Source organism: Engraulis encrasicolus, chromosome 3, assembly GCF_034702125.1.
Source record: "Engraulis encrasicolus isolate BLACKSEA-1 chromosome 3, IST_EnEncr_1.0, whole genome shotgun sequence".
Classification (NCBI taxonomy): Eukaryota; Metazoa; Chordata; class Actinopteri; order Clupeiformes; family Engraulidae; genus Engraulis; species Engraulis encrasicolus.
This window is the reverse complement of record NC_085859.1, coordinates 10,532,806-10,560,772: the sequence shown is the minus strand read 5'-3', so window position 1 is coordinate 10,560,772 and position 27,967 is coordinate 10,532,806. Positions and strand designations below refer to the sequence as shown.

The 27,967-nt window shown below is 40.8% G+C and overlaps 1 protein-coding gene across 1 annotated transcript; it reads right to left on the bottom strand.

The window, feature by feature from the left end:
* Positions 1 to 5,573: 5,573 nt before the first annotated feature.
* Positions 5,574 to 21,081, bottom strand: LOC134446541 (NXPE family member 3-like). Its single transcript, XM_063195904.1, has 8 exons — positions 21,064 to 21,081; positions 20,708 to 20,806; positions 13,362 to 13,727; positions 12,495 to 12,934; positions 11,156 to 11,187; positions 10,098 to 10,310; positions 9,015 to 9,352; positions 5,574 to 5,768 (listed from the first exon to the last, which is right to left on the bottom strand). The coding sequence occupies exons 1-8, from the start codon at positions 21,079 to 21,081 to the stop codon at positions 5,574 to 5,576; spliced, it is 1,701 nt and encodes a 566-aa protein (XP_063051974.1).
* Between the last annotated feature and the right edge of the window lie 6,886 nt (positions 21,082 to 27,967).

The window sequence follows — 27,967 nt, the reverse complement described above, 5'->3', positions numbered from 1 at the left end:
ATTAAGAAATAGATTATAAATGTGTGGATTGGACTGCTCACAGGGAGCTGTAGATAGTATTCTTGTAAAACCTTCGGGAATAGCATCACATATAATACTGTACTCTCTGGGCTGAATTGGCACAGCAAATTTATTTTCAAATTCTGAATATGTAAGGAAAAAACCTTGATTGTTCATTAACTGAGAAACAAACAATATGTTATTACTAATCCAATTTTCAAAAAATAAGGATTTCTTTTTGAATGTAATGAGGTGATTGTTCCAAATAAACTGTTTGTGAGGTGAGAAATTGTATGTGTAGGTTAAAAGCCAACAGAGGAGGACTTGTTTATGAAAATTAGACAACTTAATGGGGAGCTTATTGACCTGGAAATTACAGTGGAGAAGGAATTCTAAGCCACCAACTTTTTGGAAGATAAGGTTTGGAATAAGGTACCATATCTTGTTCTTGTTTTTAATATAGTGTTTAATCCAATTTATTTTGACAATTTTATTGGAGGAGTGAAAATCTAATGCATTTAGTCCAACATGATCATAAGGGTTACTTATTACTTGTCGGTTGAGATAGTGTGGTTTATTTTTCCAGATAAAGTTAAATAAGGATGAGTCTACTTCTTTGACAAAGGATTTTGGGGTATCAAGAACTCTAGCAGGATAAACTAAGCGAGACAAGCCTTCTCTTTTAGAAAGTAATATGTGTCCTTGGATAGAAAGGTCTCTCATTAACCATAAATTAAACCGGTTTCTAATTTTAGGGATGAGAGGATGAAAATTGCAGTTAACTCTTTCTGTCTGATCTTTGCAGATGTCAATACCCAGATAGGTGACCTTATCTGATACGGGAATACCTTCATCTCAGTAATAGAATAATTGTCTTTTTAGTGGAAAGAGAAGGCATTTTTTAATATTTAGGTGCAATCCAGATATACTTGAAAATTCCTTGATACAATCAATGACCTTTTTTATCTGTATTTCATCTTTGAGGAACATATCTGTGCCAAGAAGTTAGTTAAGCATTTGACAGTTCTTTGTTAGGAATGACAATGAATGGGTGACTTTACCCGATGGAATACTAAGGAATATGGATGTAGTCTACCACCGCGCTCAAGGTAGTAGTAGTAGTAGTACTTTACCCGATGGAATACTAAGGAATATGGATGTAGTCTACCACCGCGCTCAAGGTAGTAGTAGTAGCAAAGAAACTCAACAGAAGAACAATCTCTTGGGGGGAAATGCATTGGCGACGGTGTAGTACGGGGGCATTGCCTGAGGACACGGATGGATGGAAAATTAACTCCCTTGCGCATGGTCATTGGTCAGTGGGTGCGATTCCGTACTCCCTTGCACATGGTCAGTGGGGGCGACACCATGATGGATAATTTGTGGCCAAATTAACGGCAGCTGTTGGTCAGCAGTAATTGCTGGGGGTAATTACAGTTTTTCTCGATTGCCTCCACACAAGTTCTGGTACTTCACACACAATTCTCGGAACATCTCACCCATTTCCCAACTCCCCTAACCAATGTCACTGAACACTAAACACAATTCCTACTTAACACTCAAATTCCAGTTTTAAAACACACTCTTTTCACACCATTACACACAATTCTCTGGATTACACTCAATTTTCATAAAGAAAAACACTGGGTTTCTCATGGAACACACTGTCATTCACAACACTACAATCAACTGCAACTATGTTCACTTCCTCATCACATGGGCAAACTCTCTTCATACCGGTTTACAATCTGAAATCATCACCCCATAAGGACACACATTGCATGTCATATTGATGAAAAATGAGTGGATGCAAGGAGAAAACCCATTTGTTTAGTTTTTGAACTCAAAACTATGTTATACAAGACATAACTTGCATGTGGTTACCCAATATTTTACAATACATTAGTGCAATTTTTAAATATTTTTACAAATATGTAAAATATATACACGTCTGTGTACTCCGAGTCTAAAAACAAAATTTCAGTATTTTACTACTGAAAAATACCCTCTTTAGTAAGTAGAACACTGAAGAAAATAAGTTTCTACTGTGTTTCAAGTTGAGTATAGAGTTTTTTTTTCATAGCAATAGGCTATACAGTAATGTAATGGTTTTTTTGTACTGCCAAATAGGCAGTATTGTGTTATTTTTGTGAAAAAGACATAAAAATCATTCTGTTTCTGTTTGTGTGTTGTGGGAATGAAGTTTTTCCAACTTGTGTCACAGTATCCATGCAATCCAGAACAAAAAAAGCCCAAGTTACTGGGAGAAATTAGTTTTACCCTGTGCCCAACAGTGTTTTAATGGGTCTGCAAATGTGTATTGTAGTGACTGTCTGTGTGTGTCATTTGACGACAAAATGAGGTTTTTAGAAGAGAGTACATTGTTTTGAGACAAGACGTGCATTTTTCAGAGGTAGTGAAGAGTTTGGCCCGTTGAGAGTGAGGTTTGGAGATTTGTGTGTAGAGTTTTGAGAATTTGAAGACCGATTCCGAAAATTGTGTGTAGGCAATCGAGAAAAACTGTAAGGACAGCTGACAAACATTCACGCTGTCCTATGACCTGTTCCACACTCCGACCCTCGCGGAAGTGTCATTGCATGCTTCCCAGGTGCTTCCAATACTGACCGTAGAAGAAGAATAACATTTCCGTACTCCCCTCGCCATCATTTCGTACTACGCTGTTATGACGTGAGTAAGCCCTCTTGTCTCAAGCCTCTTTGGTAGTAGTACTTTCTTATGTCTCCTCCTTATATTTAAAAACTGGAATATTGATGTAGGATAGTGAGGTCAAGCGACTGAGGAATTTACCAGGAGACGGTGACTCCAAGCAGATGAAGGATTTTTTTTATTTTTCAAGTAAGCTGCAGACAAAAGGTGTATAGACAAAACTAACATGAACACTTAACAAAACGCAATTTCAAATTCTTTGTATGACCAGTGCATGTAAAGAAATTGACAATAAACTTGACTTGACTTGACTTGACTTGACTAACAAAAAAAAATATTAATAATGAAATCAAAGTCAAAACCTGTCTAGAGCAGAGATAAGATAACAGGAGACCCTCTCACAGCAGAGGTCAAAGTAAGACTGATTCTCCATTTCCAAGGCACTCCCATACGGGACTAGTTTCTCAATAAACATTAATTATCTTCCCTCACACAAATGTCTAGCTCAAAACAAATTTAAACACAATAAAAACAAAAATTGCAAAACAATAAGAATGTAACTAAAGGCTTTAAACAGCTAAAATAAATCATAAACAAAATTGGACAAGACATTCCATGTATCACTCCGCGGTTTCCGCGCTTCAAGGATCACACGCAGGTAAGTATCAGCAAGGAGAGAAAGATATAGGAGGGTTTACTGACGTCATAACAGCGTATAGTACGGAATGATGGCCAGCGGAGTAAAATTCTTCTGGAAGCATGGTTAAATGCAATGCCACTTCCGCGAGGGTCGGAGTGTGGAACAGGTCATAGGACAGCGTGAATGTTTGTCAGCTGTCCTTAATTACCCCCAACAATTACTGCTTACCAACAGCTGCAGTTAATTTGGCCACACACTGAACACTGACAACCGGATATCCTCGTTCGGCACATTTTTGCGGAGTTCCGGATTTTGCGGAGTACGGAAATTGTGGTTTCGTACCCACTGACCATGCACAAGGGAATTCATTTTCCATCCACTCGTGTCCTCAGGCAACGCCCCCATACTACACCTTGGCCAATGCATTTACCCCCGAGTGATCGTTCTTCTGTGTGTACCTTCTTTGGTATCAGGTAAGTCTTTGTTTCTTTTCGTTCAGGTTTTTCACATTGTCCAACTGTTCTGTGAATTTGCAGACTGAGCATGGCGCGCTTCATGCCATGGTTGGAAAAGTCACAAGCACCGTTCAGTTTTGCACAAGCACCAAAAAATAACAAACAAATAATTTCAATTCACACTGCCGCTTTCCCGCGGCATCCCTTTTGTTTCACCCCCGCCCCACAATGTTTGTCCATGTGCACCAAATCACCCTTAGTGTCCAGTAAAACAGTAGAAAAGTTTGTAGCACCGTTATTGGTCATATTTACAAATAGCTATTTCAATGGCCAGAAGCATTTCTAGCACCAAAGGGCTTCAAGACTCACTCCGTCACAATTGACTCAACACACCGGACGCGGGTTTCTGCCTACAATCCGCAATGCGCGTCCAGCTGATTTATCGGGGTCATCCCTATGTTCCACGCACCCGCTGCTTCCAAGTAGACTGCTGCCACATGGCAAAGCGCAGGTTGTTGTTGTACCTCTGACAGGTTAGGTTTAGGGATAGTTTTGGTCAGGGCACAAATTTACAACTCAGAAACATTGCATTATTGACAGGTTAGGTTTAGGGATGGTCTTGGGAAGGGCACAATTTGAAAACTTGTAAAAAATACAATGCGGGGAATATAGAGCCCTTTTTTAGAAAAAGGGTCCTAAGTTCCCCGGTCCCATACAAAGGCAGGGGAACATAGGTACGCTCCTGATTTATCAGCGGTCACCACACCGAGCGCAGATCTGCTGCCCATTCAAATGCGGTGACCAGGCAACATAACGGCTGAGCTGTCACTCGCAACGTAGCCTAATCGATGGTGTGTCATTGACTGTTGTGAAAACATACACAAAAAATGCTTTGTAAAATTCATCTATGTAAAATGGATAGAAGACGAGCTCTTCTCTTGCTCTCCTAACGCTGGATAGTGAATCTGACATGAATGTTGATAACAGTCTCCAATCAAAAATCTGGAAGTCCGCCGCAGATTTTCCGCCTTGAGTTGAACTTTTTTCAACCCGATCCACATGGCGCGGAGAGGCGAAGATTCCGCAACCCGCCTTGCACTGATATTAGACGCGGAATCCGCTCATTTTCATTGAAAAACAATAGACCACATCCGCCGTCTCCTACTGTAAAACCTGCGTCTGGTCTGCTCGCGCCCTTAAGAACTTAATAACTTCTATTGCATTTTGGCCTAGACCACTCTCTAAGTATTGAATTAACTGTGATTTTTTTTACTGTGTATCAGTCGCCTTTGGCTGTGCCTTTGAGTAGCATCCAACTGCAGTTTGCAGAAGGGGGTAGGTCTTGATGTCTGAGTACCAGCCCCTCCCATTTTGCATCTCGCCCCTCCTATTTTTCCTATTATGGTAGTCTGTACAGTCCCACACCATGTACTTGGAATCCTGAACTGACACGCGCTAAACGTGCATGCTTCTAGAGCGAGACCGATTCTTGCTGCGCTCTTGACCGGTGTGAATGCGTGTGCCTGTGCCTGTGCCTGTGCCTGTGCGTGTGTGTGTGTGTGTGTGTGTGTGTGTGTGTGTGTGTGTGTGTGTGTGTGTGTGTGTGTGTGTGTGTGTGTGTGTGTGTGTGTGTGTGGTGCAATGACTTCCAGAGCTATTTTTCTTCCCGTGTAGAAGCTTAGCGCTGGATGACAAGGGGACTCGATGTGCTCAGGGGGGAGGAGAGAGATGTGCTCAGGGGGGAGGAGGGAGATGTCATCCAGACCTGCCCCCTGGCCCCTGCACACTGCAGTTGAACATACTTGGTGCCTTTACTCGGGACATATAAAGGAGAGCAGGACGTCAACTTCGTTCTTGATGATGACCTCTTGTGGATGGAGGTCGTACGGCAGGTAGTGACAGGATGTCATCTGCCACACATCCAGGAAGTACACGTCCATGTCACGGAATGCTTCACGCATGACTCGATCAAGCATGAAGAAGAGCCAATCACTGCGATACTTGATCTGCAAATCACACATACACACAAGATTTGTTAGAGTGAGTAGTAGTAATAATAATAATAATACATTTTACTTAAAGGGACACTGTGTGAGATTTTTAGTTGTTTATTTGCAGAATCCATGCTACCCATTATTTAATGTTACCTTTTTCATGAATACTTACGACCACCATCAAATTCTAAGTATTCATTTTGACTGAAAAAACTGCACTTTTCATACATGAAAAGGGGGATCTTTACCATGGTCCGCCATTTTGAATTTCCATAAATAGCCATTTTTAGCTGCAAAAATGACTGTACTTGGGCCACACAAGAAAATATTAGTTTATTACTTTGTAAACTTTCATGTGAAGATCAAATTTGGCAATAGACAGCCCCGTTTCAATGAGCAGCAGAGTTGCAGTACCTTTTTTGACCATTTCCTGCACAGTGTCCCTTTAAAAATACGGTAACACTTTATTTTAGGGATACATCTATTAGCACGAATACATACAATGTTAATGCCTGCATTAGTACCTTGTAAGGCATGTACAAAGCAAACGCTAAGGCCTACTAGGTCCTTACTAAGGTGAAATTGGTATTAAATCCCTTATTGAACTAGACATTTGCGAATACATGCCTAACAAATGTTTGATTTTGCTTTGTACATGCCTTACAAGTTACTTATACAGGCACATTGTATGTATTAGTGCTAATAGATTTATCCCTAAAATAAAGTGTTACCAAAAATACCTTTCAAAACACTCAAGGGCACTGTTCAGAGACATCCAATAATAAAAACAAGACACATTGAGGATAAGGAGGAGCCCCACACCAGAGGTAGCCTGATTATCATCAACATTCAAATCTCTTTGAGACTTGGTCATAACAATTGGCATTTCCCAAACGGCATGGTTGACCCGCCTCCCTTGGTTTCCTTATGGTTGTTTGCTTACCAACAAAGTGGGAGGAGCCTAGTTGCAACGCTGAAACTGTTGCATCACTAGAGGGCACAGTTTGGCTACACCAGAGGTGACAGGGGAGGGCTGGGATTTAAAGGACTTAATTTGAATGAATTGAGTACGGCTAAAGAGATATGAGTGGAACAGGGTCAAATGGTGTGTCAGTTATGCCAATGGAGGAGAGTCTATGGAGGAGGATGGAGTGAGAGATGGTGTCAAAGGCTGTACTCAGGTCTAGGAGGATGAGAATGGAAAGTAGGCCAGAGTCAGCTGTCATGAGGAGGACATTAGTAATTTTTATGTGCTATGTGAGATAGGAGTACAATTACTGTACTGATAATTGATGAGAAACCATAAAATAAAAATAGTGGTGTTAATTTCAGCAATAAGCCACGAGAGGCCGTGGGTTGTGCTCAATTGATAACGGCCAAGGGGAGTGGGGCACGACGCGTAAACGTCCCCTTGGCCGTTATCAATTGAGCACAACCCACGGACTCAAGTGGCTTATTGCTTATCTAACACTGTTACACTCATTCATTTATATTATTTCTGTTATCTTTCTTTATTTTATTATTTAACCACCGAAATACTGGTTGGTTACCAGGCAACGCCAGACGCATACATGACGCTCGCGCCAGGCGTCATCTTAGAATTCAGCATCGTGACATCAGACAAATAAGACGTAGCAAAGGCCGAAGTAGTGATTATTGACATTTATTTGGATATCACTATTAATGGTGCAGTTGTTTAGGAAAGGTTCAAGGAACCGTTTAGATGGGACCGGGCCGGTCGAGTCGGGACAATGTGGGCGTTGACGCACACTGCTGCCAGCCGCAAGTACAGTATGTTGCTCCACTCTCTGTATAAATTGGATGCCAGTATGACTGAAGGGATGATTCGTTTCTGTAGCCCGTCACCGACATAATTTCCCTCGCCTCCAGACCAGCATTAGATCATTTTTGAACGGCCGTGCTGCGCAAGCTGTGGTTGGTGTAGAGCAGTGATTCCCAACCTTTTTTGTCCTGTGTACCTCCTAAGCATCTTTATCACATGATGAGTACCCCTCCTTCATGCTCTATATCTGTTCGGCTGTCTATCCCAATGTGATTACACTCCATATATTTGTTATTATCACATTTTCCACGTACCCCCTGAGGTGTGTTCGCGTACCCCTAGTGGTACACGTACCCCTGGTTGGGAAACACTGTTGTAGATGGTGGCAATCGGGTGGGCCCTATAGGGTTTTTTTTACGAAGGCATTGTTTAATAGGCCTATACTTCCTGTAACGTCACCAAATGCAGCGTTCGCTGTTTATGACTTTATAACGTGAGCTTCTTACAGCCCGAGCTCAGTTCCGCATTTCGTGTTAACCCATTGAAGCACCTGCAAAAAACACCTGCCGAATGTCTAAGCCCTTGATGGGAAAGTTGCCCTCAGCCTATATAAACCTAAATATCTCAGCCTCTGATGCACATAAAAAACATGAAATAAGTTGCATTTCCAACCCTAAGAACCTCATCTTGCAATAGAATGTGTTCATTCAGCTGCAACATACCCACATTTTTATAAGAGCCTGAATGCAGTGTATATATGTGTCTCCATGCACCAAAGGTCAAACAACATATATCAGTCATCAGGCTAAAATGGGTTAAACATGACTGGAAGGTCATCGTTGTGCGTAATATGTGGCTGTGCGTGGGTGCGCAGACAAAGCAATTATTTTTCTCTCCAAATCCCTTATTCCTCCACAAGTAGTGGTTAATGATTTGGTTAAATGTATAATACAAAGGGCACAAAACTCACATTGTGTGACGGGAGCCTAACCACTCTACAATGGGGGACATAACTTGTTTCACGGGCAGGGAAAGACCTGCGTCAGGACACAAAGTATAATAAATGGCAATTTTAATGACTTTAACAGGCTAATTAGGCTCAGGGGCCGGTTAAGAGTTTTTATTTTTATATTTTGCCATTCCTACTCTAGGAGGGAACACATTTTAACTGCTGGTTGTCAGGAATTGATTGATTGATTGATTGATTGATTGATTGATTGATTGATTGATTGATTGATTGATTGATTGATTGATTGATTGATTGACCTAACCCCGACTGTAGCTCAAAGACCGAAGACCGGCATTCGATTCCGGCCTGAGGTCGTTTCTCGATCCTCCTCAGTCTCTCTCCCATGACTTTCCTGGTTCCTCTCAAATTGTCCTATCCAATGAAGGGAACAAAACCCAGAAAACAATCCTCCACTGTTCTCTGCCCCCCATAGTGTGCCATATGAAAAGAGCTTGCAGATACTAACCATATAAGCTGTGTTGGCAGACTTGATGATGACCTTGGTCTGTGGCGCTCGTCTCAACAGGGACGCAACGGCACGCTGCACAAGTGACACGCGGTGGACAAAGTAGGACAGCGGAAAGCTGGTGTAGTGAGCCCACATGGTGAACACAAGGACAGTTTGCGGCCCGCCATCCATTTCGTCAATGAGCTTTTCGATATACTGAAGAGATGACATTTTAGCTTTCGGGCAGCGGTAGGGAAGACCGTGTGTTCGCCAGTGAATGTCAATGTTGTTCTGCACATCCACTGCCATATGTGGGCCCACCTGTCCCGCAGAGTGAAGGTTCATAAGCTTTAAGGCTGTAAAGGAAAAACAACAAAATCACCTACCAGGTACTAAGGTGCAAGGTGACTAAAACAGTCATTCACACCAGATACTAATGATCACAATACATTATATTACACTTCGCTGACGCTTTCATCCAAAGTGACTTAGTTATATTAAGTGCACCTACCAGGTACTAAGGTGCAAGGTGACTAAAACAGTCATTCACACCAGATACTAATGATCACAATACATTATATTACACTTCGCTGACGCTTTCATCCAAAGTGACTTAGTTATATTAAGTGCATGGTACTGGTTACGGTCCCAGGAGTAGTGTAGGGTTAGGTGCCTTGCACCTAAGCCATGGGGTGAGGTAGGGAGTGGAAGGGTGGGCTTCAAACGTGCATCCCTCTGACCTAAAGCTCATCTCTTTAACCACTAGGCCATGGCTGCCCCCATGTATGTGTGGCGGTGTGTTCGGTTACATACCGCCATTCCGACATTGACGTTTTATTGCAGGAACCATTTTTCCAGCTTGCAGGACCTGTTTTTGTAACAAAATTATACACTAATCCTGTAATTGCGCTGTCACTCTCTCCACTTTCTGCTCCTGTCGCAACATTGTTGCAAATGTCAATAGAGTTAGAACGTTGTTCACGCACCTTTAAGTACTTGCAACAATGTTTAAATGACTTGGAATGGCTATCAAATACTGTCAGAATGGTGGTGTGTCGGAATGGCGGTTGCCCCCCGGTGTGTTCATGGTGTGCATCTTACTAGGCATGGTCTTGACGAGGAAGTCAAACCACTGGTGGCTGGTGGAGTCTCCAATGATATGTATGTGTTTGTCCTTCAGACACGCTGCTGAGTCTTTCCCTTGGAAATGACGAGTGGCACACACAAACGATGTCCAGACATCGTTGAAGTAGAACCCTGCAGGTACTGGAGTGGGCAGTCCAGCCTTGCATGTAGGCCGATTCCTCTCTCTTCCTACAACAGAGACGGTATGGGACAGAAGGAGGACGTCTTCTTAGATGTGTTGGTGCACAATGATATTGGCAGCACAATTTTAGGCCAAGCTGACAACTCTTAAACATTTTTGGTCAAAAACAGTCAGCCTGACCTTGCCCTCCATAAAGCTCCAGTCAGTGACATTTCTCTCCGGCAGACAATGACAACGTTTACATGGTACTTCTAATTCAGAATTAAACATTGCACTTTCATTTAACCCCGAAATAGAAAGTGTTTACATGATGTTTTCAAAGTGAAATTGAGTTTATTCAGCATTAAATTGAGTTAATTCTGAATTTAATGTCTTGTGTAAAAGAGGCCAATGAGGCATTACAATAGATAGAGTATGAGCGGAATATGTGTCGTGACTAGTAGCAATTGGGTGAAATAAAGCACACATTTCAAACGTCACCCCTCCCACCAGATCCTCTGTACAGATGAAATTAGTATGACTGCATGGTAAAAACAGGCTATAAACAATGACTATAAATAGAATATTAACTGTTAAATATTTTTATTATATACAAATAGACACAATATTAGTTTTGTTTTCATTATGTAGATCATTAATATTAGGCAGACTACATATAGCACACAATTGATGCCCAGATTAAAATAACTTCCCAGGGTTTTAAGTAGCCTACACATATTGTTGCTTGACACATCTTCAGAACATTACCAGGATACAAGAACAGAAGAGAAAAAAAGAGGAAGGAAATCACGATAGAGCCAGACGGATGGCTACGCGAGTGTGACTGTGAAGGTGTTTTTGTGGCAGCATAGCCTACCAAGAGTTGCCTTTGTAGACATTATTTTGATCTGACGTTTATCTCCGTTGAGCCACTGGAACTGAGTTCTGGACACACAGATGATGGGAAAACATGTTCCTCTTGCTGTATTCACTCACAGAGGTCATGATATCCAAGTTGTTAAGACACAAATGTATAATAGACTCATACCGTATTCCACAATAATCACTATGAAGTATATTGACCCGGTAACACTTTAGAATAAGGTTCTTCTAATAAGCGTTTATAGTCACTAGTAAGCAGGTAGTAATACCCTTACAAGTGCCCAATAACATGCTTATTAACTTTGTTAACATGCTTATTAATGTTGTTAGCATCTGATGGGTAACTTTATTTGAGTAAAAGCATGAAAATCGGTACACATGGCAGCCATCTTGAAAATTTAGTTTTTTCGCGACGCCTCCATATCTAGTATTAGTCAGCATATCAAGATGGATATGTGTACCGATTTAAATAATAAGACTAAAAAAATAAACCACTATAAACACATAATAAGCAGCTTATAAGATGTTAACAAAGATAATAAGCATTTTTCCAACACCAGACTCCACGACGGAGGGCTACGACAGGTTTCCCTGAATGCATTGCGAATTCATTTAAAAAATTGGCGGCAAGCCGCGGCACCCACAACAGGGCACAAGTTTAAGTATTTTCGCCACAATTGGTTTTTAAGTGGTAATAATCATTCCATTGTACTAAGTTTAACATTGTCCTAATGTGTGATGGCCCTTTTCTCCGTGAAATGCACATGAAAAAAAAAATCGCTATTAACGTCAACCTAATGCATGGAATTAGTGACAGCTGTGAGTGTCATTCCTTGATTGTTGAAGGTATATCCCAATTCGTAGCGGTTGCCTTTCAAGCCCTACACCTTACAGCTTCGTTGGAAAGCATGAGGGGCATGGAAAAGGTGTGATTAGTAATGGGAGATTAGTAATGGGAAAGGCCCTAAGCCTGTGGTGAAATTACATGGGAAAATAAATGCGGGTTATTATTGACCCATGTTATGCGTTAAAGGGGTAGTAACAAACAAAGTGTTTTTGCACAAAATGTTATGATGCATAAAATTAAATTAAGTCATTTTAAACTCATCAAGACATTTTAAACTCAGCCAGGTCATTTTTGACCCATGTTATGCAATAAAGGGTATTTGTGTCAGTTTCACACAAATGCAGCTCTGGGGTTCTACCTTGCCACTAAAAAGGCACACCAAGTCTGACTGAAATCTGTGTTGATGGGGTCCCAAAGTGTGTGATTTCACGTGAAATGACCCAATACCGTTTCTGTTCGGAGCGAACCAATTGAAAAAACAAAATCCGGTTCATAGCCCTGATTGTTAAACTGCTTACCTTACCCTTCCATGAGCTTCTTCTCCAAGGGTGTAAAATGGTCTGAGTCATGATTCCCACCATGGTACATCAGAGCGTCACAGGGCAGAGTTCTTGGACGGCGGCACTGCCACATCAGCCCTGTGTGGGCATCCCCATACTCGCAGCAGCAGTTTTTCCGGGCCATGACATCTGTGCCGCCTGGAAACACCCCAGGCCACTTGATGTTGCACACCGTCTGCTCCGTCTTCTCCACTTGGGTACCGTTGTTAGAAGTCTTGCTGACAAAGAAGCCATTGTAGTAGACCTGATCGGCGTCTGTGTTCCAGTGCTGTTTCAAAGCCAGTATGATTTCGCTGGAGTGGACCAAGAGGACTGCCACTAACGCTTCACCCGCCCATGGCAGGATGAACCGGACTGAGTATGTCCCGTTCTGATGGTCTACAACCTCTCCGAACACACTGGCCTGCAATCCACATGGAAAAGGAAAAAACACTGCAGTGTGTGTCACAATCACAATTGATCTGCACCACTGAGACATTATTAAATTACTGCCGCAGTGATGGGGGTTAAGACTTTTTTGAGGTTAGACGACTGTAGGTTGACAGGTCAATAGCATAGTAGCCTACATGTAGCTCTTGGTTTCTGCAAGTGGTCTGTAGGGATGATTCTCTCTTTCACATGTCTATGACAGATTCAATCATTCAACTTGTTTTGAATCAAATTCATACGCCATGCATTATGCATTCATTACTATTAAGTTCACCATTTTGCACAACAACATATGAAATTCAGTTCTGAGATACCCTTGATGCATTTTCTTATCATAGTATATTTTAAGTAGATCTGCACATACAGTATAACACACAAAAAAACATTAGTTTTGCAGTTACCTTCAATGCCCATGAGTGAACCTTTGCCTGGAAAAAGTCTCCTCCATAGCGTTTTGGCTGACCAGTGAAGTCCTTGGCAAAGATGGTGACAAGAAGCTCTTCACCCACAGAGTAGTTCTGCTTAAAGTTCTGAATAGTAAAAGTGGAATGGCCAGAACTTGTGCTTCTGTTAACAAAGGTGACCTGATGCTCTGGTCCTGCCCACTCGGTGATCTTCATCACCTTCTGCCATTTCTCCGCACTGATGCCGGCAGGAGGAGCTGGAGGTGACCCAGCTGGGCACTGGGTTCTGTTCTGGTGCTGTATGCGAGGGCTGGGAGGGCGTGCATCTCCTCGCACCTCTCCAGAATAGTATGTCCATAGCACCTGAAAACAGTGGTGTAGTCTATGAGGAACGCGGCTATACGGAGTATACCCACTTCTAAATTTCAGGGATTTTAGTATAGGGTAGAATGCCCTAATGTGGGACAATTTTTGTCACTTCAACTTTGGTGGTTTATTAAAATTTAATGACAACATTTCAATACAAACAAATTACACCCTTTTCATCCTCTAGTTATGCTCTAATCAAATAAAACCTTTAAAAACATGTTATGTGTTTCTAATTCGAATAATTTGGATATTAATGTAAGTTGGTCAAAAACCATGGTTATCCCTAAAGTGGGACAATCGGTTTCCTAATGTGGGACAGTGTATATTAAAAGGTCTCTAAAACATGTTTGTGTAAAATATTAATTCAAAATGTGATCTGCCACTCTTTAAGACATATCAGCTACACATTTAGAGCATGTTTTCTGAATTATTTTTTACTTTCTTTTATTGCTAAATATGACTCAGACTGTTTGAACCATTGCACACAACTGGTCACTTCAACATGGCAGCTCTATTTGAGGAAAGAACTTCCGGTTTTTGGACCCAAATGTTGTGTTGATAGCTGTGCTCCAGTAGATTAGGCCAGAAAGACTGAAATACATCTATGATATAGATTTAAATCCCTTTTCTTATGTGGACATGGTGTTTGACTTCATAGTAATTGTTTGACTTATTAAATTACTACTTTTATAACTGTCCCACATTAGGAAAATCTTCTGTCCCACTTTAGGACGCACCTATCCTAAAGTGGGACACTAATAATATGGTTTAAAAATAAAATATTACATTATTTTATATACACCACACATTATTTTCTGATGAACATGTACCTACCCAACATATTTATCAAAAAATTGGCAATGTTGTTTTGATTGGAATTGATTTATACTCTTAAGACAAATTTGGCCAAATGCTATGTAATTTGTCATTTGATGGACTTCACCCAGGGTCCTTCTTCTTAATTGTAACCCCTCCCTGGAGTATTACTAAACATTTACTAAATCATGATATTATGATAACAGGATGATAGGGCTTTTATTTGGTTATAGTTTTGTAAACATTTACCAACTTGGGGCAAAGCTACACCCCTTAAACCTTAAGGTGTCCCACATTAGGCATCGTCCCACTTTAGGGCATTCTACCCCACTTAAAATTGATTGATCCATTGTTTTGAATAGCACAAATATATACAGTATACCCACTTCAAAAAAATCTCAAATATACAGTATACCCACCATAAAAAAGTAGACTACACCACTGCCTGAAAAGAAAAGAGTACTTGTACTTGTTCAGTTTGGTACCACAACATGTGTTCTGTTCTTTATCACAAGAGTAGGGGGTAGCCTAACTCTTAAGTACTCTGACCAATGGTGTGATTGTCGGTCGATTGTCGGCTTCAAATGTCAAGCGATTTGTGAGTTGTGTGTGTGGAATTATGTTGACTACACTACAGGGAAGTGTCCAAAAAAAGGGCCAGTAGACTGTAAAAGTTCACAGGCCCGTAGCGTTCGACCCCCCCCCCCCCCCCCCCTCCAGTCCCCCACCCCCACTTGAACCCCCCAACTACGTTGCATCCCCTCACTTTGACTGGAAGGCCATTTCACCAAAGTGAGCCATTGAAATAAAATAGTAAACGTTCACCTGTTAAAGTAGGGGCTAAGGAAATAAGAAATTAAGGACAGTTACAACATACTCGCGACAAACTCATAATGAATAAAATATGTATAAATTAAAAGATTTTTTGTGTGCTTGTGTAGGCCTATTTGGGAGTAGGGAGCCAAATGAAGTCCACTTTCGAGGGAAAAAGATCTCCCCCACCACAATACTGGATTCATAAAGCTTGGAACAGGCTTCACCCAACAAGTTTTTCTTCTTTTGAGAGTGCTGACCAAAATATTGTAAAAATGAAAAATGAAAAAAGGTCACACCATGCATTTCGGCTTGTGGCACACTGAGGAAGGCAGAACACTGAAACGCGTCTGTATGTAGGCCTAATAATAGGGCCTAAAGAATGCAAACCTTTGCAAAATAGGGTGTAATAGTCAAATGTTCTATCAAACAGCTTCCTTGGTGGAGGTCAACCAACAGCGAAATTTGAAACGAAAAATATCTGCACACTGCAATCCTGTTCGGTATTGTACGAACATTATTGCCAAGATTTTGGTGTGACAGATTTAGGCTAAGTTGTGATAGGCCACCGCTCATCTGTTTAGAAGGTGCAGGATTCAGTAGAAATTTCAGTATAAAAAGAAGACAATCCGCACACTTCAGGTCTATTTTTGTGCAAAGAAGCTTTACTTGACTTGCAAGGTGTGACAGATTTACCTCAGGGCACATTAAGCTGAAATCTAGTAAAATAGGCAGGCTTAGCTGACATAGCCTACACCGAAATAAACTGGAAGTATGAAGGATCAGCAGTGACAATGAAAGTGAAGTCTTTGGGGTGATATTCAAAATGAAACCTTTAATTTAATGAAACTCGTAATTTGTGATAAAATAACTGAAATATGCCTAGAAATGTTCTCTTACCACAAAGTATAGCAGGAGCAGTGACGAAATTGCAAGCACCGGACCACTCACGAGCACTAAAACAATAATCAATCCAAAAAGTATATAGTATTATCATCATATATCATATCATATTATCATAATATGTGTATTATCATCAACTTTACATATGTTTACATACATAGAAATAGGTGAATGTTAGGTGTAAGGAAAAAAAAAAACTAAAACATTTTTTTCTCCAAGTGAAATTAAATTGGGGAAAATCCTGGCAGTATAATTCGAAGAAATGTCAAGGAACTTGTTAAATTATAGACCTGTTATTTTGCTACTTATAGATGATGGATGCTGCATGATGCTGAAGAGTTACTCACGTCTGAAAGGTTTAATCCATTGCCTGTGGATTTTCATTTTCCCCCTGCGGTGTCCGGTTCCTCTTGTCTTCTTCAAACCTTAATGCTGCCCCAAATCTCCCTGACTGCTCAGGAAACTGTTTTCCTGGTGAACCAGAAGCTATGTGTTGACGCCCAGGGGGCTGGGCTACTGGTTCACCGATACTGGTCTGTTAGTAAGTCTTGTTTGAGTGGTGGTTAGTTGAGAGAGAGAGAGAGAGAGAGAGAGAGAGAGAGAGAGAGAGAGAGAGAGAGAGAGAGAGAGAGAGAGAGAGAGAGAGAGAGAGAGAGAGATTCAGCGTGGGGTGTGTGTGATGAGTACCATAAATCAAATAGATTATACTACACCAATGTTTCCCAACCTTTTTTGTCCCGCGTACCCCCTTAGCAACTTTTTCATATGATGAGTACCCCCTCTCCCTCATTCAGGCTCTGTTCCTCTATCCCAATGTGACTACACTCAATATATTTGTTATTACAATTTTTTTCCGCGTACCCCTTGAGGTGTGTTCGCGTACCCCTAGTGGTACACGTACCCCTGGTTGGGAAACACTGCTCTACACCAATGACTGCTCCCCTCCCCATAAAGAACAACCAGTTTAAAATGTTTTTTAAATTAATGCTACCACTTTATAATATGCTATATTGAAATAATCAATGTAGATTTTCGATAGGCCTACATTAAAATAATATGACAAAAAATTGGTAGGGAGAATTTTATATCCCTAATATTGATAGGGACATGTCACAACCGTCCCCCCCTAAACCTACGCCCATGCTGCCTACCTTAGTAGCACCATATGATTTGTTTTTGCTGATGACACTGGACATTGGACTTTCAAGGGATGTTTGCCTACATACATGAGGTGGAGTGTTTGCAAGGGTGTGGTAGAGTCAAAAGGAATAACAATAGATGCTGTCTCCATCTATCATTGTTCACTGACAATAACCCTCCTCTCGTCTTCATGTCATCACTGACCCGTTTTCAACTTTGACTGTGTAAATGAGAGCCTTGTGTTTTGTTTCTTGCATCAAGGCTTTTTGACTTTGTCAGCCACCTCTATTTTAACAGAATAAAGCAAAAAAATGAAAAAAGTTTCCTAAATTCTGTAAAGCTGTAGTAAAAAATATAGCACTTATGGTTTTGTCGACTCAGTGGAGTATAGGCCGAAGTGGTTCACCAAATAAGAGGTGGACTATTACGCTGGGTCTGGACTGTGCTGTCGGAAAAGATCCTCCTTTTTATGTATGAAAAGTGCAATTTTCCCAGTAATGTTGAATACTTAGAATTTGATGGTGGTGGTAAATATCTGTTAAAAAAGTTAACATTTTTGAATGGGCAGCATGAATTCTGGAAATGAACAACTAAAAATATTGCACTGTGCACCTTTAAATATGAATCCGGATCAGGCCCAGATGAGGCCCGGATATGGGTCAGATGAGCCCCAACTGTGTAGTACGGATCAGGGCCAGATGTGTATTACGGATATGGGCCAGATCTGGGCCGGATCCGATCCATGTGTTTGGTATTAGTGGCACGTTCCAGATCCGTAATCCGGACCTGGCGCAATTGTAAAATAAAGAAACCGGGCAGATCCGGGCCTGGCCCAAATGCTAGCCAACATTCCATTTTGCTGTCTGGACAGCGTTACACTCGTGGGACGGTGCGTATTATGATGCTACTGTACCTTGGGGGACATACAGCAGTCTCGGTTTCAGATTATCATGTGAATTCATCTGCTCACCACCGAACCTGAGCTGCACCTTGCAGATACAACCGAAATGTGGGGAAAAGGCAGTCGAGGCCTTAGCAACCTGTGGTTTCTACAGCAATGTCTGCTCTCTGTGTGTGTGGTTGTTCAACTGACATACATGCAATGACACATGACCAGTGGCCTAAAAGCATGTGGTTTAACACTTTTACTGTGGGTTCATAGAGGAACTGTGTCTTCATGTTCTATACCAGTGACTCATTTCAATCCAGGCGCCTCATATACAACATATGTGATATCCGGTGGGCCGGACCAGTAACATAATTGCAAAATGTCGCAAATTTCTGCTTCATACTGGAATCACATTACTAGTCAATCATCTTAAGGTGGATGACAGCAGGTATATGAGGAGCATTGCCTGTAAATGGCAACATCCCAGACAACTGCAGCAAATTCTGAATTTTTCTGAATAGGCCTTCTCATTTTCACATTCTTGTCTTTTTTTCTTTACAAGTCTGAACCATCTGGCTGGCTGCATCCGACCCCCAGGCCTGACGTTTGACACCCCTGTCAGGATTGCCAGATGAGGGTGATGATTTCCAGCCCAAAAAATGCTTACAACCCGCCTAGAAGCACAAAATCCCGCCCAATTCTATTGATTTCTATGGCAAAAATTGGGCGGTTTTTCTGCTAAATGCCATTTTTACCCGTACAAGGCCATCCTAAGCAGCCCAATTGGGCGGGAAACAGCCCAATCTGGCAACACTGACCCCTGTTCTGCACACTACCCACCACCACAGACTATTAACTGTTTCCTTCACGGCTGGGTGAACACCACGCCTGCTAAATGTGTCCAATCGAAGTCAGTGTGCAGCTCATGCTGAAGGAGAGCAGGGTGTAGGAAGCCTTAACGTTCGCTTCAACATCCTGTGGTTAACAGTGAGCTTCATTTAAAACAATGCACAGTATAGAGCAGTGTAGTTGTTTTACACAGACATTCATGCCATGCAAAGGGGTAAATTGTCCCGGGCCCATTGAGAAAGGGAGCCCATAATTGGGTCCTCATTACATTGAATGTATTGGGTGAGGGGCCCTTTCAGAGGACTTTGTCCTGGGCCCAACCAAAGCTGTCAGCGGCCCTGCCCATACCTCACAACATTTTATTCCTCTCTCTCTCCTCTCATATAGATCCATCATCATCATCATCATCATCATCATCATCATCATCATCATCATCATCATCATCATCATCATCATCATCATCATCATCATCATCTCTCTCCTCTCATATAGGCCCATCATCATCATCATCATCATCATCATCATCATCATCATCATCATCATTATCATCATTATTAATATCATCATTATTAACAGACATTCCAATTTGCATTTGGCTAAGCCCCGCCCCCTTGAGTTACAGTTGCTAGGTCGGCAGATAAACTTTTTATGCCACGATATCAATGTCATTTATGCAGTGACTGCAAAACGCAGCAGTTTCTCTCGTAATAAATAAAAAGGCACCTCATTCATAATATTGTGAATGTAAGTATTTATTTAATGAACTGTCATGTAATTGGCACATTTCAATCAGATTTTTATAAGCTGTAGGCCTGGGCGCATGTTCATTCTTTTACACCCTTTCATTCAAAACACTGCAATGTGATGGGAATGTACATATGTTACGTACAAAATATTACATTATGAAACCTATTTAATGTCAAAGGCAATCTCTTTTCAACACAATTTAAGCAGGTTTAGAAAAGGGCTACACAGGAGTGTAAACTGTCAATGATAACCATTTCTTTTTTCTTGGATGAGTTTGGATCAAGTCACACAGCATACAATAACATGTACATAAACATCAAAGCCATTTTAAAAAAGCACTCACTGATACACTTCATGGCAATTTATTGTGATCAGCATATAGTTAACATACAGTACATTCAACATGAGAGGTGACCGATGGCTATTGTCTTTAGAGAATCAAACATGGATTATCTTGTAATCGTTATTTAGCCCTTTTTCTAACACTGTTAGGCCTATACACATTTAAGCTCTCTCTTTACATCACCGTAGTACATTGGGAGATTTATTACACATGCATGAAGTTACATTATACATGCTGATGGCTTATCTAGTCATCGTGTTTTATCCGGACAGTGGAGTAGAGCACACCGTCCTCCTTGATGGAATCCTGGCCCTCTTGGCTGCATTCCACATTCTGTGCGGTATTCTAAATGGAACATAGTGTACAAAGGACAGATTTTCACTAAAGTCTATGGAGTCCATACATTATGAACATCACATGACTATTATATTTGAAGCAGTTATACAGGAGTCTTTAGTGCCAGACTTAACTGACCTCTTTGTTTGTGTGGTTGCGTTGTCTCTTGTTGCTGATGGATGCATAGGTGACATCTTCACCAGCCCTCTCCTGAACAACTGGACCCTGAGTAGGAACCTATAATACACCGTAATGAGGGATTTAGGCTTTGGTATATTATACGTTTATGCATCGGTCCAATTATAGGTAACAATCACAACAAAGTAACAACAAAGTTTTATGTCTGTAGTAGTAGCAGCAGCAGCAGTTGTAGTAGAAATAGTAGCAATAGTAGTAGTAATAGTAGTAGTAAATAATAATAATAATAATAATAATAATAATAATAATAATAATAACAAAAGGTATACATTACTACTACATTAATATGAACCTACGTTGGGGTCATTTTCCATTCTGTAAACACTTTCTCGGCTGTTTCCTATACACAAAAAGCATAAAGAACGTAGAAGTTAGTACATTTTCAACAGTTATAATTCATAAAAATATTAAATTCTGAAATGTATTTGTACTGAAGTTCCTAACCTCGACATTTGCTCCAAATTATGGCTATTAAAATAAGCATCATCATGCCAGCCAAAAACGCAACTGTAGGGCCGATTGCATCTAGAGATTGTGGAATCACCTCCGCGGGTCTGGTGGTGTTGGACGATGAACCTTGTTAGTACATGAATATTTAACATTGTATTAGAGACATCAATTGGAATCAAAATTATTTTTATGTGTTGTTTTGGGTGGTATAGGACTACCATCATATTTTCTAAAGTTATGTTGCAAACTTTACAAAGAATAAGACAGTAAAATATCTCGATGTCATTTTGCTTGATGTAGACTTACCCTGGACTAAAATATGAGTGCCGTTCCCCGGGGTCACTTCAGTAGGGATTTTAATGTGCACCTCACATATGAACAACCCAGTCATATTTTCACTGATCGAATGAAGTCTTAGAGTTGCACAACCATTTGGGCAGCTTACTCTAAGTTGTTCGTAAATCTTTGATTTATTTTTGCCATCCACACTAATTAAATGCCACTGGACGTCCACTCCCCTGGTGCAACATGCTGTCTGAATGGTGAAAGAACAGGTGATGGTCACATCCTCGCCTTCGAACACCGTTAACGCATGTGGCTCTTGAACAATAGTTGTATTAACACATTGGAGACCTATAAAAAAGGTACACAAATAAATGCACTGAGCAGGCCTAGCTAATCAACAAACTGGGCAAAATACAGGCATACAATGAGAGTGCCAATATACAAACAAATTACACAATTTACTTACCAAAAGCATTGCTCACTGTAGCCAATGAAAACAGAATCTTGATTAACATACTGGTATCAGGACAAATTAACAAAACGAGATGTTGCAAGAGTGAATCCTCCTCAAATGATGGCTATGACCTGAGGTGGCAGACCATTGAGAGTACTGCCTCTAACACACCAATGTTTCCTGTGACAGAAACCCAACCACCACATACAGTGTACCTGTATATCACATGGCCTATGTTTTTGAGCATGTCCTTATTGAATAGTTGTGCATAGCCTCTGCATGGTGTGTTTGTGTGTGTGTGTGTGTGTGTGTGTGTGTGTGTGTGTGTGTGTGTGTGTGTGTGTGTGTGTGTGTGCGTGCGTGCGTGCGTGCGTGCGTGCGTGCGTGCGTGCGTGCGTGCGTGCGTGCGTGCGTACGGGTGCACATGTGTGCGTGCATGTGAGCGTGTGTGTGTGAGTGCGTGTGTGTGTGAGTGAGGAAGGGAGTGACTGAGAAAGAGAGAGACAGAGAGAGACTGAGAAAGAGAGAGACAGAGAGAGACAGAGAGAGAAGAAAGTGAGATTTTTGTTTAAGTTGCCAGTCTGCTTCAAACCAAACAGGTACTCATTGCTCATTCTCAAGGCCTATAGCGTAGTGACACCTTCAAAATAAAGCTATTCATAGATATATGTGGTTGGTGTGGTGAGATAGTCTTGAAAGATATCAAACAAAAGCCATGTGAAACAAGACATTGTCTGACAGTGACAGACAGATTGGCAGACAAAGTTAAATTGCATACCCTACACAGGTATGCACATATCTAGTGTATGTGTAAGATGTTCAGGCTCTCTGTGGTGTCTCTTCACCTTCATGGTGGCTGTGAGAAATATTATGAAGACACCCTGTCGGTCATGTAGGCCTAGGTCAGTGTTTCTTAACCTGGGGTGCGGGCACCCCCTGGGGGTGCGCCAGAAATTTCAGGGGGTGCTTGAAAATTTGTTTCTGCTCGCAAACATTACAATTTCGCCAAATTAAGAGCAAATAAAACATATGTTGGTTCCCATTTAAAGTCATTCAGGTTTTGATTAATGGCTCAAGCATGGATCATTGTAATTAAACACTTAAATAATTAAGTATAAAATAATCTATACATGTGTAGAGGTTTGGGTTGGGGGTGCGCGGCTTGTCTTCGGCAGAGGGAAGGGGGTGCATTAAGACAAAAAGGTTAAGAACCACTGGCCTAGGGCCTCCTCAGTGTGAGTCTCTGAACACAGATGCCTTTTCTCACATTTTCTTCACCACATCTTACCTACCCACGTTGGACATACAAGGTAAAACCATCTTTTCTTTCACATGTTTTGGCATTTGCAATTTTATTTTAAAAATATACAAGGCTTGCAATTGCAGATTATAACACATTGTCTCAGCCTACCATGACATTTGTTGTTATGCATGAAGTGCTAGAGCTGTGTAATACGTTAAGTATTAAGCTGTGCAGTGCACCCCTTTAATTGATTGAAACCCTATTTTCAGACTCTATCTGTCTACCTGTGTTAGTGACTTACCACTGACTATCAGTACCTGATTGTTCAAAGAGAGGCAAACAAAAAAGAACATCCAGTTAGCAGGCTGTGTAGAACGTAAGAGAATAAAAACTCGTGTCTAATAACAATGTTATATAGGGCCTAGAGCAGGGGGTCCCCAAACTTTTTTTCTCCGGGGGCCACATTATCGTTCCTGGCTGTGATCAGGGGCCGGGATCGATCATGTGGGCTTGATACTAGGTCACTGCCTGTTATAGCCATAATTTTTAGCACCGCAATCGCCATTACACGCTGAACAAGGGCTCTGCCCAAAACGTTCGTAGGCGAATGAACAGAGAAAAATCATAAGAGTGCTGTCCTTCGCTTCCTTCATTCAAAATTTCTAGAACAAAAAAGTTCATCATTACAAGTGATTTGCAAAATGTGAGTACTTCACATGTTTTTTCAATTTGAAATACCACAGGTATTCCTTTTAATTTCCAATACCCACATAAAAATAGCAAGGAAAGGTTAGAAAAATATAGTGACAGTTTAGGAGTGATCCAACAGAAATTGTAAGCCTGTTTATATTACAGATATTGATATGACAAACTATCAAGACAAGAAACTTCTGGTGATTCACACTAAGTTAGTGAAAAATAAATATTTTATCTTTTTTTCTGTGAGGATTGCTTCTTTGGGCCAGTTCAAATGGTGAGATGCAGAGAGCTGGAGGGCCGGTCAAAGGGGCCTGGCGGGCCGCATCCGGCCCCAGGGCCTTAGTTTGGGGATCCCTAGAGTTTAAAAAACATGCATCACTATGTATTTCACACACTAAAGCACAGGGAAAGTAAACAAATGCATCACTCTACAAGGACAAGTATGAAGGAGGAAATCTGTAGGTCATATACAGAATATGCTGACCAGTGAAATACTCAAGATGTGCCCTTGTCATGTGTTAAGCAAACTGGGAGATCAATCATTTGTGCGTTGTGTTTGACAGGAAGCGTATAAGTATCTAATCTTCATTTCTTCTGAATGACAAAGTAGACCACTGTCACCACAGTAGAATCTGAGTCCAGTGTTTTACAGGGCATTCTGTCTGCAGTGTCCTGGGAGAAAAAGATGTTCATTTGATGATTGAAAATGACTCTTTATGCTGTAAATGTATGACACACTACACACACACACAGCCAAGTCAACAATAAAATAAGATAAAAGAAGATAAAAGATAAAAGAAAGTATTATTATTATTGTTATTATTATTATTATTGTTATTATTATAATCATCATAATAATAGTAAGAAGAAGAAGAAGAAGAGGAAGAAGAAGAAAATGTATAATCATCATCAACAACATCGACCTTGTCATCATCATCAAACAATGTGTACTACACTCACACTAAATTGCTACATATAGTGTATGAGAAGTGTACTTGAGGGATGAATGAAATCCATGGTAGATGGATGTCATGCTATGCATTCATATCAACCTACATTCAGATCATTTTCCATTCTGTAAGCATTTTGTTGACTGTTTCCTATACACAAAAAGCATAAAGAACGTAGAAGTTAGTACATTTTCAACAGTTATAATTCATAAAAATATTAAATTCTGAAATGTATTTGTACTGAAGTTCCTAACCTCGACATTTGTTCCAAATTATGGCTATTAAAATAAGCATCATCATGCCAGCCAAAAACGCAACTGTAGGGCCGATTGCATCTAGAGATTGTGGAATCACCTCCGCGGGTCTGGTGGTGTTGGACGATGAACCTTGATAATACATAAATATTTAACATTGTATTAGAGCTTTCAATTGGAATCTAAATTATTGTTTAAATGTGTCACATTTAGGTGTTGTTTTTGGGGATATCGGACTACTCGTATTTTCTAAAGTTATGTTGCAAACTTGATAAAGAAAAAAACTCAGTAAAATATGTCAATGCTATCTTGCTTAAGGAAGACTCACCGTTGACTAAAATAAGAGTGCCGTTCCCCTTGGTCACTTTAAGCGTAGGGGCTATGATGTGCACTGCACATATGTACAACCCAGTCATGTTTTCACTGACCGAATGAAGCGTTAAAGTTGTAGAATCATTTAGGCATGTTACTCTGAGTTTTTCTATACTATTTGATTTATTTTTGCCATCCACACTAATTAAATGCCACTGGACGTCCACTCCCCTGGTGCAACATGCTGTCTCAATGGTGAAAGAACAGGTGATGGTCACATCCTCGCCTTCGAACACTGTTAACGCATGTGGCTCTTGAACAATAGTTGTATTAACACATTGGAGACCTATAAAAAAAGAGGTACACACAAATACACTGAGCAGGCTAACCAATTAAATCAGCAAACGTTTTGGAAAAATACAGGCTTATAATAAGAGTGTCAATATGCAAATTAGCTCAACAATTTACTTACCAAAAGCATTGCTCACTGTAGCCAATGAAAACAGAATCTTGATTAACATACTGCCGTCACAGGACAAATGAAAACAACAACTTGTTGCAAGAGTGAATCCTCCTCAAATGATGGCTATGACCTGAGGTGGCAGACTAATGTCTCCAACACACTAATGTTTCCTGTGACAGAAACCCAACCACCACATACAGTGTACCTGTATATCACATGGCTCCAACCACATTTTTGAACATGTCCTTTTTGAATAGCCCCTTTATGATATTCTACAGGGATGTGTGTGTGTGTGTGTGTGTGTGTGTGTGTGTGTGTGTGTGTGTGTGTGTGTGTGTGTGTGTGTGTGTGTGTGTGTGTGTGTGTGTGTGTGTGTGTGTGTGTGTGTGTGTGTGTGTGTGTGTGTGTGGGGGGGTGTGTGTGTGTGTGTGTGTGTGTGTGTGTGTGTGTGTGAGAGAGAGAGAGAGAGAGTTTTGTTTACTTAGCCAGTCTGCTTCAAGCCAAACAGTTACTCATTGCTCATCCTCTCTAGGCCTACAGCGTAGAGACACCTTCAAAATAAAGCTATGTGGTTGGTGTGGTGTTATAGTCTTGAAAGATATCAAACAAAAGCTATGTGAGACAAGACATTGTCAGACACTGTCAGATTAGCAGACACAGTTCATTTGCATACCCTGTGAGCCACATGTACAGGTATGTAATGCACTCATATCTATGTGTAGATCTAGGTGTCTCTTCACCTTCATGGTGGCTGTGAGAAATATTATGAAGACACCCTGTCGGTCATGTAGGCCTATTCACTCAGCGTGGGTCTCTGAATACAGACACCTTTTCTCACATTTCCATCATCACATCTTCCCTAACCATACCGGCCCTATAAGGTAAAAACAGATTTCCTTTCACATTGTGATTTGAATTTTTATTTAAAATATGTACAATGCGTGCAATTGCAGATGACAAAACAATTGGCTCAATTTATCTTGACATTTGTTGGACTTTGTTGGAGTAGAGTACTTGTATTCATCCCCAAAGGGAAATTAAGAGGAGTATGAAGCTGTGCAGTGCACCCACTTTTTTATAATGACACTATTTCAGTCCACCTGTGGTAGTGACTTATCACTGGCAATCAGTACACGATTGTTCAAACTAATAGGGGCAAAGCAAAAAGAAAAAGAACAACCAGATGTTAGGCCATGTAGAGAATGTCCAATGACGGTTTTATATATAGGCTATACAAAAAAATGTTACTTCTGGAAAGAGCAAACCTGAAGACGCACTGGGCGAAACACGTTGTTTGCTCCAAAAAATAAAGAGAAAAAAGAACAGTATACAGTGTGCAGTGTTTAATGAACTTTTCATATTGATCACTTTTTTCCTGCCTTACACCTGCACCTGCACCAGCTGAAGGGTTGTGCACAGGGCCGTAACTAGACATTTTCAAATACAGAGGTCAAATACTGCGTGCTGTATGCACATTTAGAATGCTTCAAACACTTCAGTCAAACTCTTAAGTTCTTTTTATTAATCCCTGCCTCAAGGATAAATGGGGGTGGCGTATACATGTTGAATTTATGATTGTTGATTATATCGATTTTCAGCATAGATAAATGTCACATTACTGAAAAAATACAGAGGACATGACCTCTGTGTACTCAATGGTAGGTAGCCTCTTACTGCAGCTGGGGTCGCCGGCGACCCTATTCACTTGCTGAAAATGCTTCAATACATAATAACAACATTGCTATGACATTACAGAGAGCCATAGTGCTGCGCTAAGGGGATTTATGGCCATGGTTGTGCACAAGGACTTTCATGCACTTTGATGTTACTTCTCGGTTTGACACATGCACACTTATTCAATCATCATGTAAAGCATATAGGGAAGTAAACAAATACAGATAGACATATAGGCACATATGCATGCCACCAGTGAAATACATAACACATGTTACGTAAACAAACTAGGCCTTTGTAACTGTGGGATCAATTGTGTGTTGTGTTTGACAAGATGTATGAACACACATCTAGTCTTCATATTTCTTCTGAATAACAAAATAGACCACTGTCACCAGAGTAGAATCTGACCCCAG

Excerpts from the sequence above, each read along its gene's own strand:
- LOC134446541 (XM_063195904.1), bottom strand. Across the intron at positions 12,935-13,361 it reads TTCACTCATGGGCATTGAAG|GCCAGTGTGTTCGGAGAGGT; the intron begins GTAACTGCAAAA and ends TGTGGATTGCAG. Across the intron at positions 10,311-11,155 it reads GTGGCTCAACGGAGATAAAC|GAAGAGAGAGGAATCGGCCT; the intron begins GTCAGATCAAAA and ends TCTCTGTTGTAG.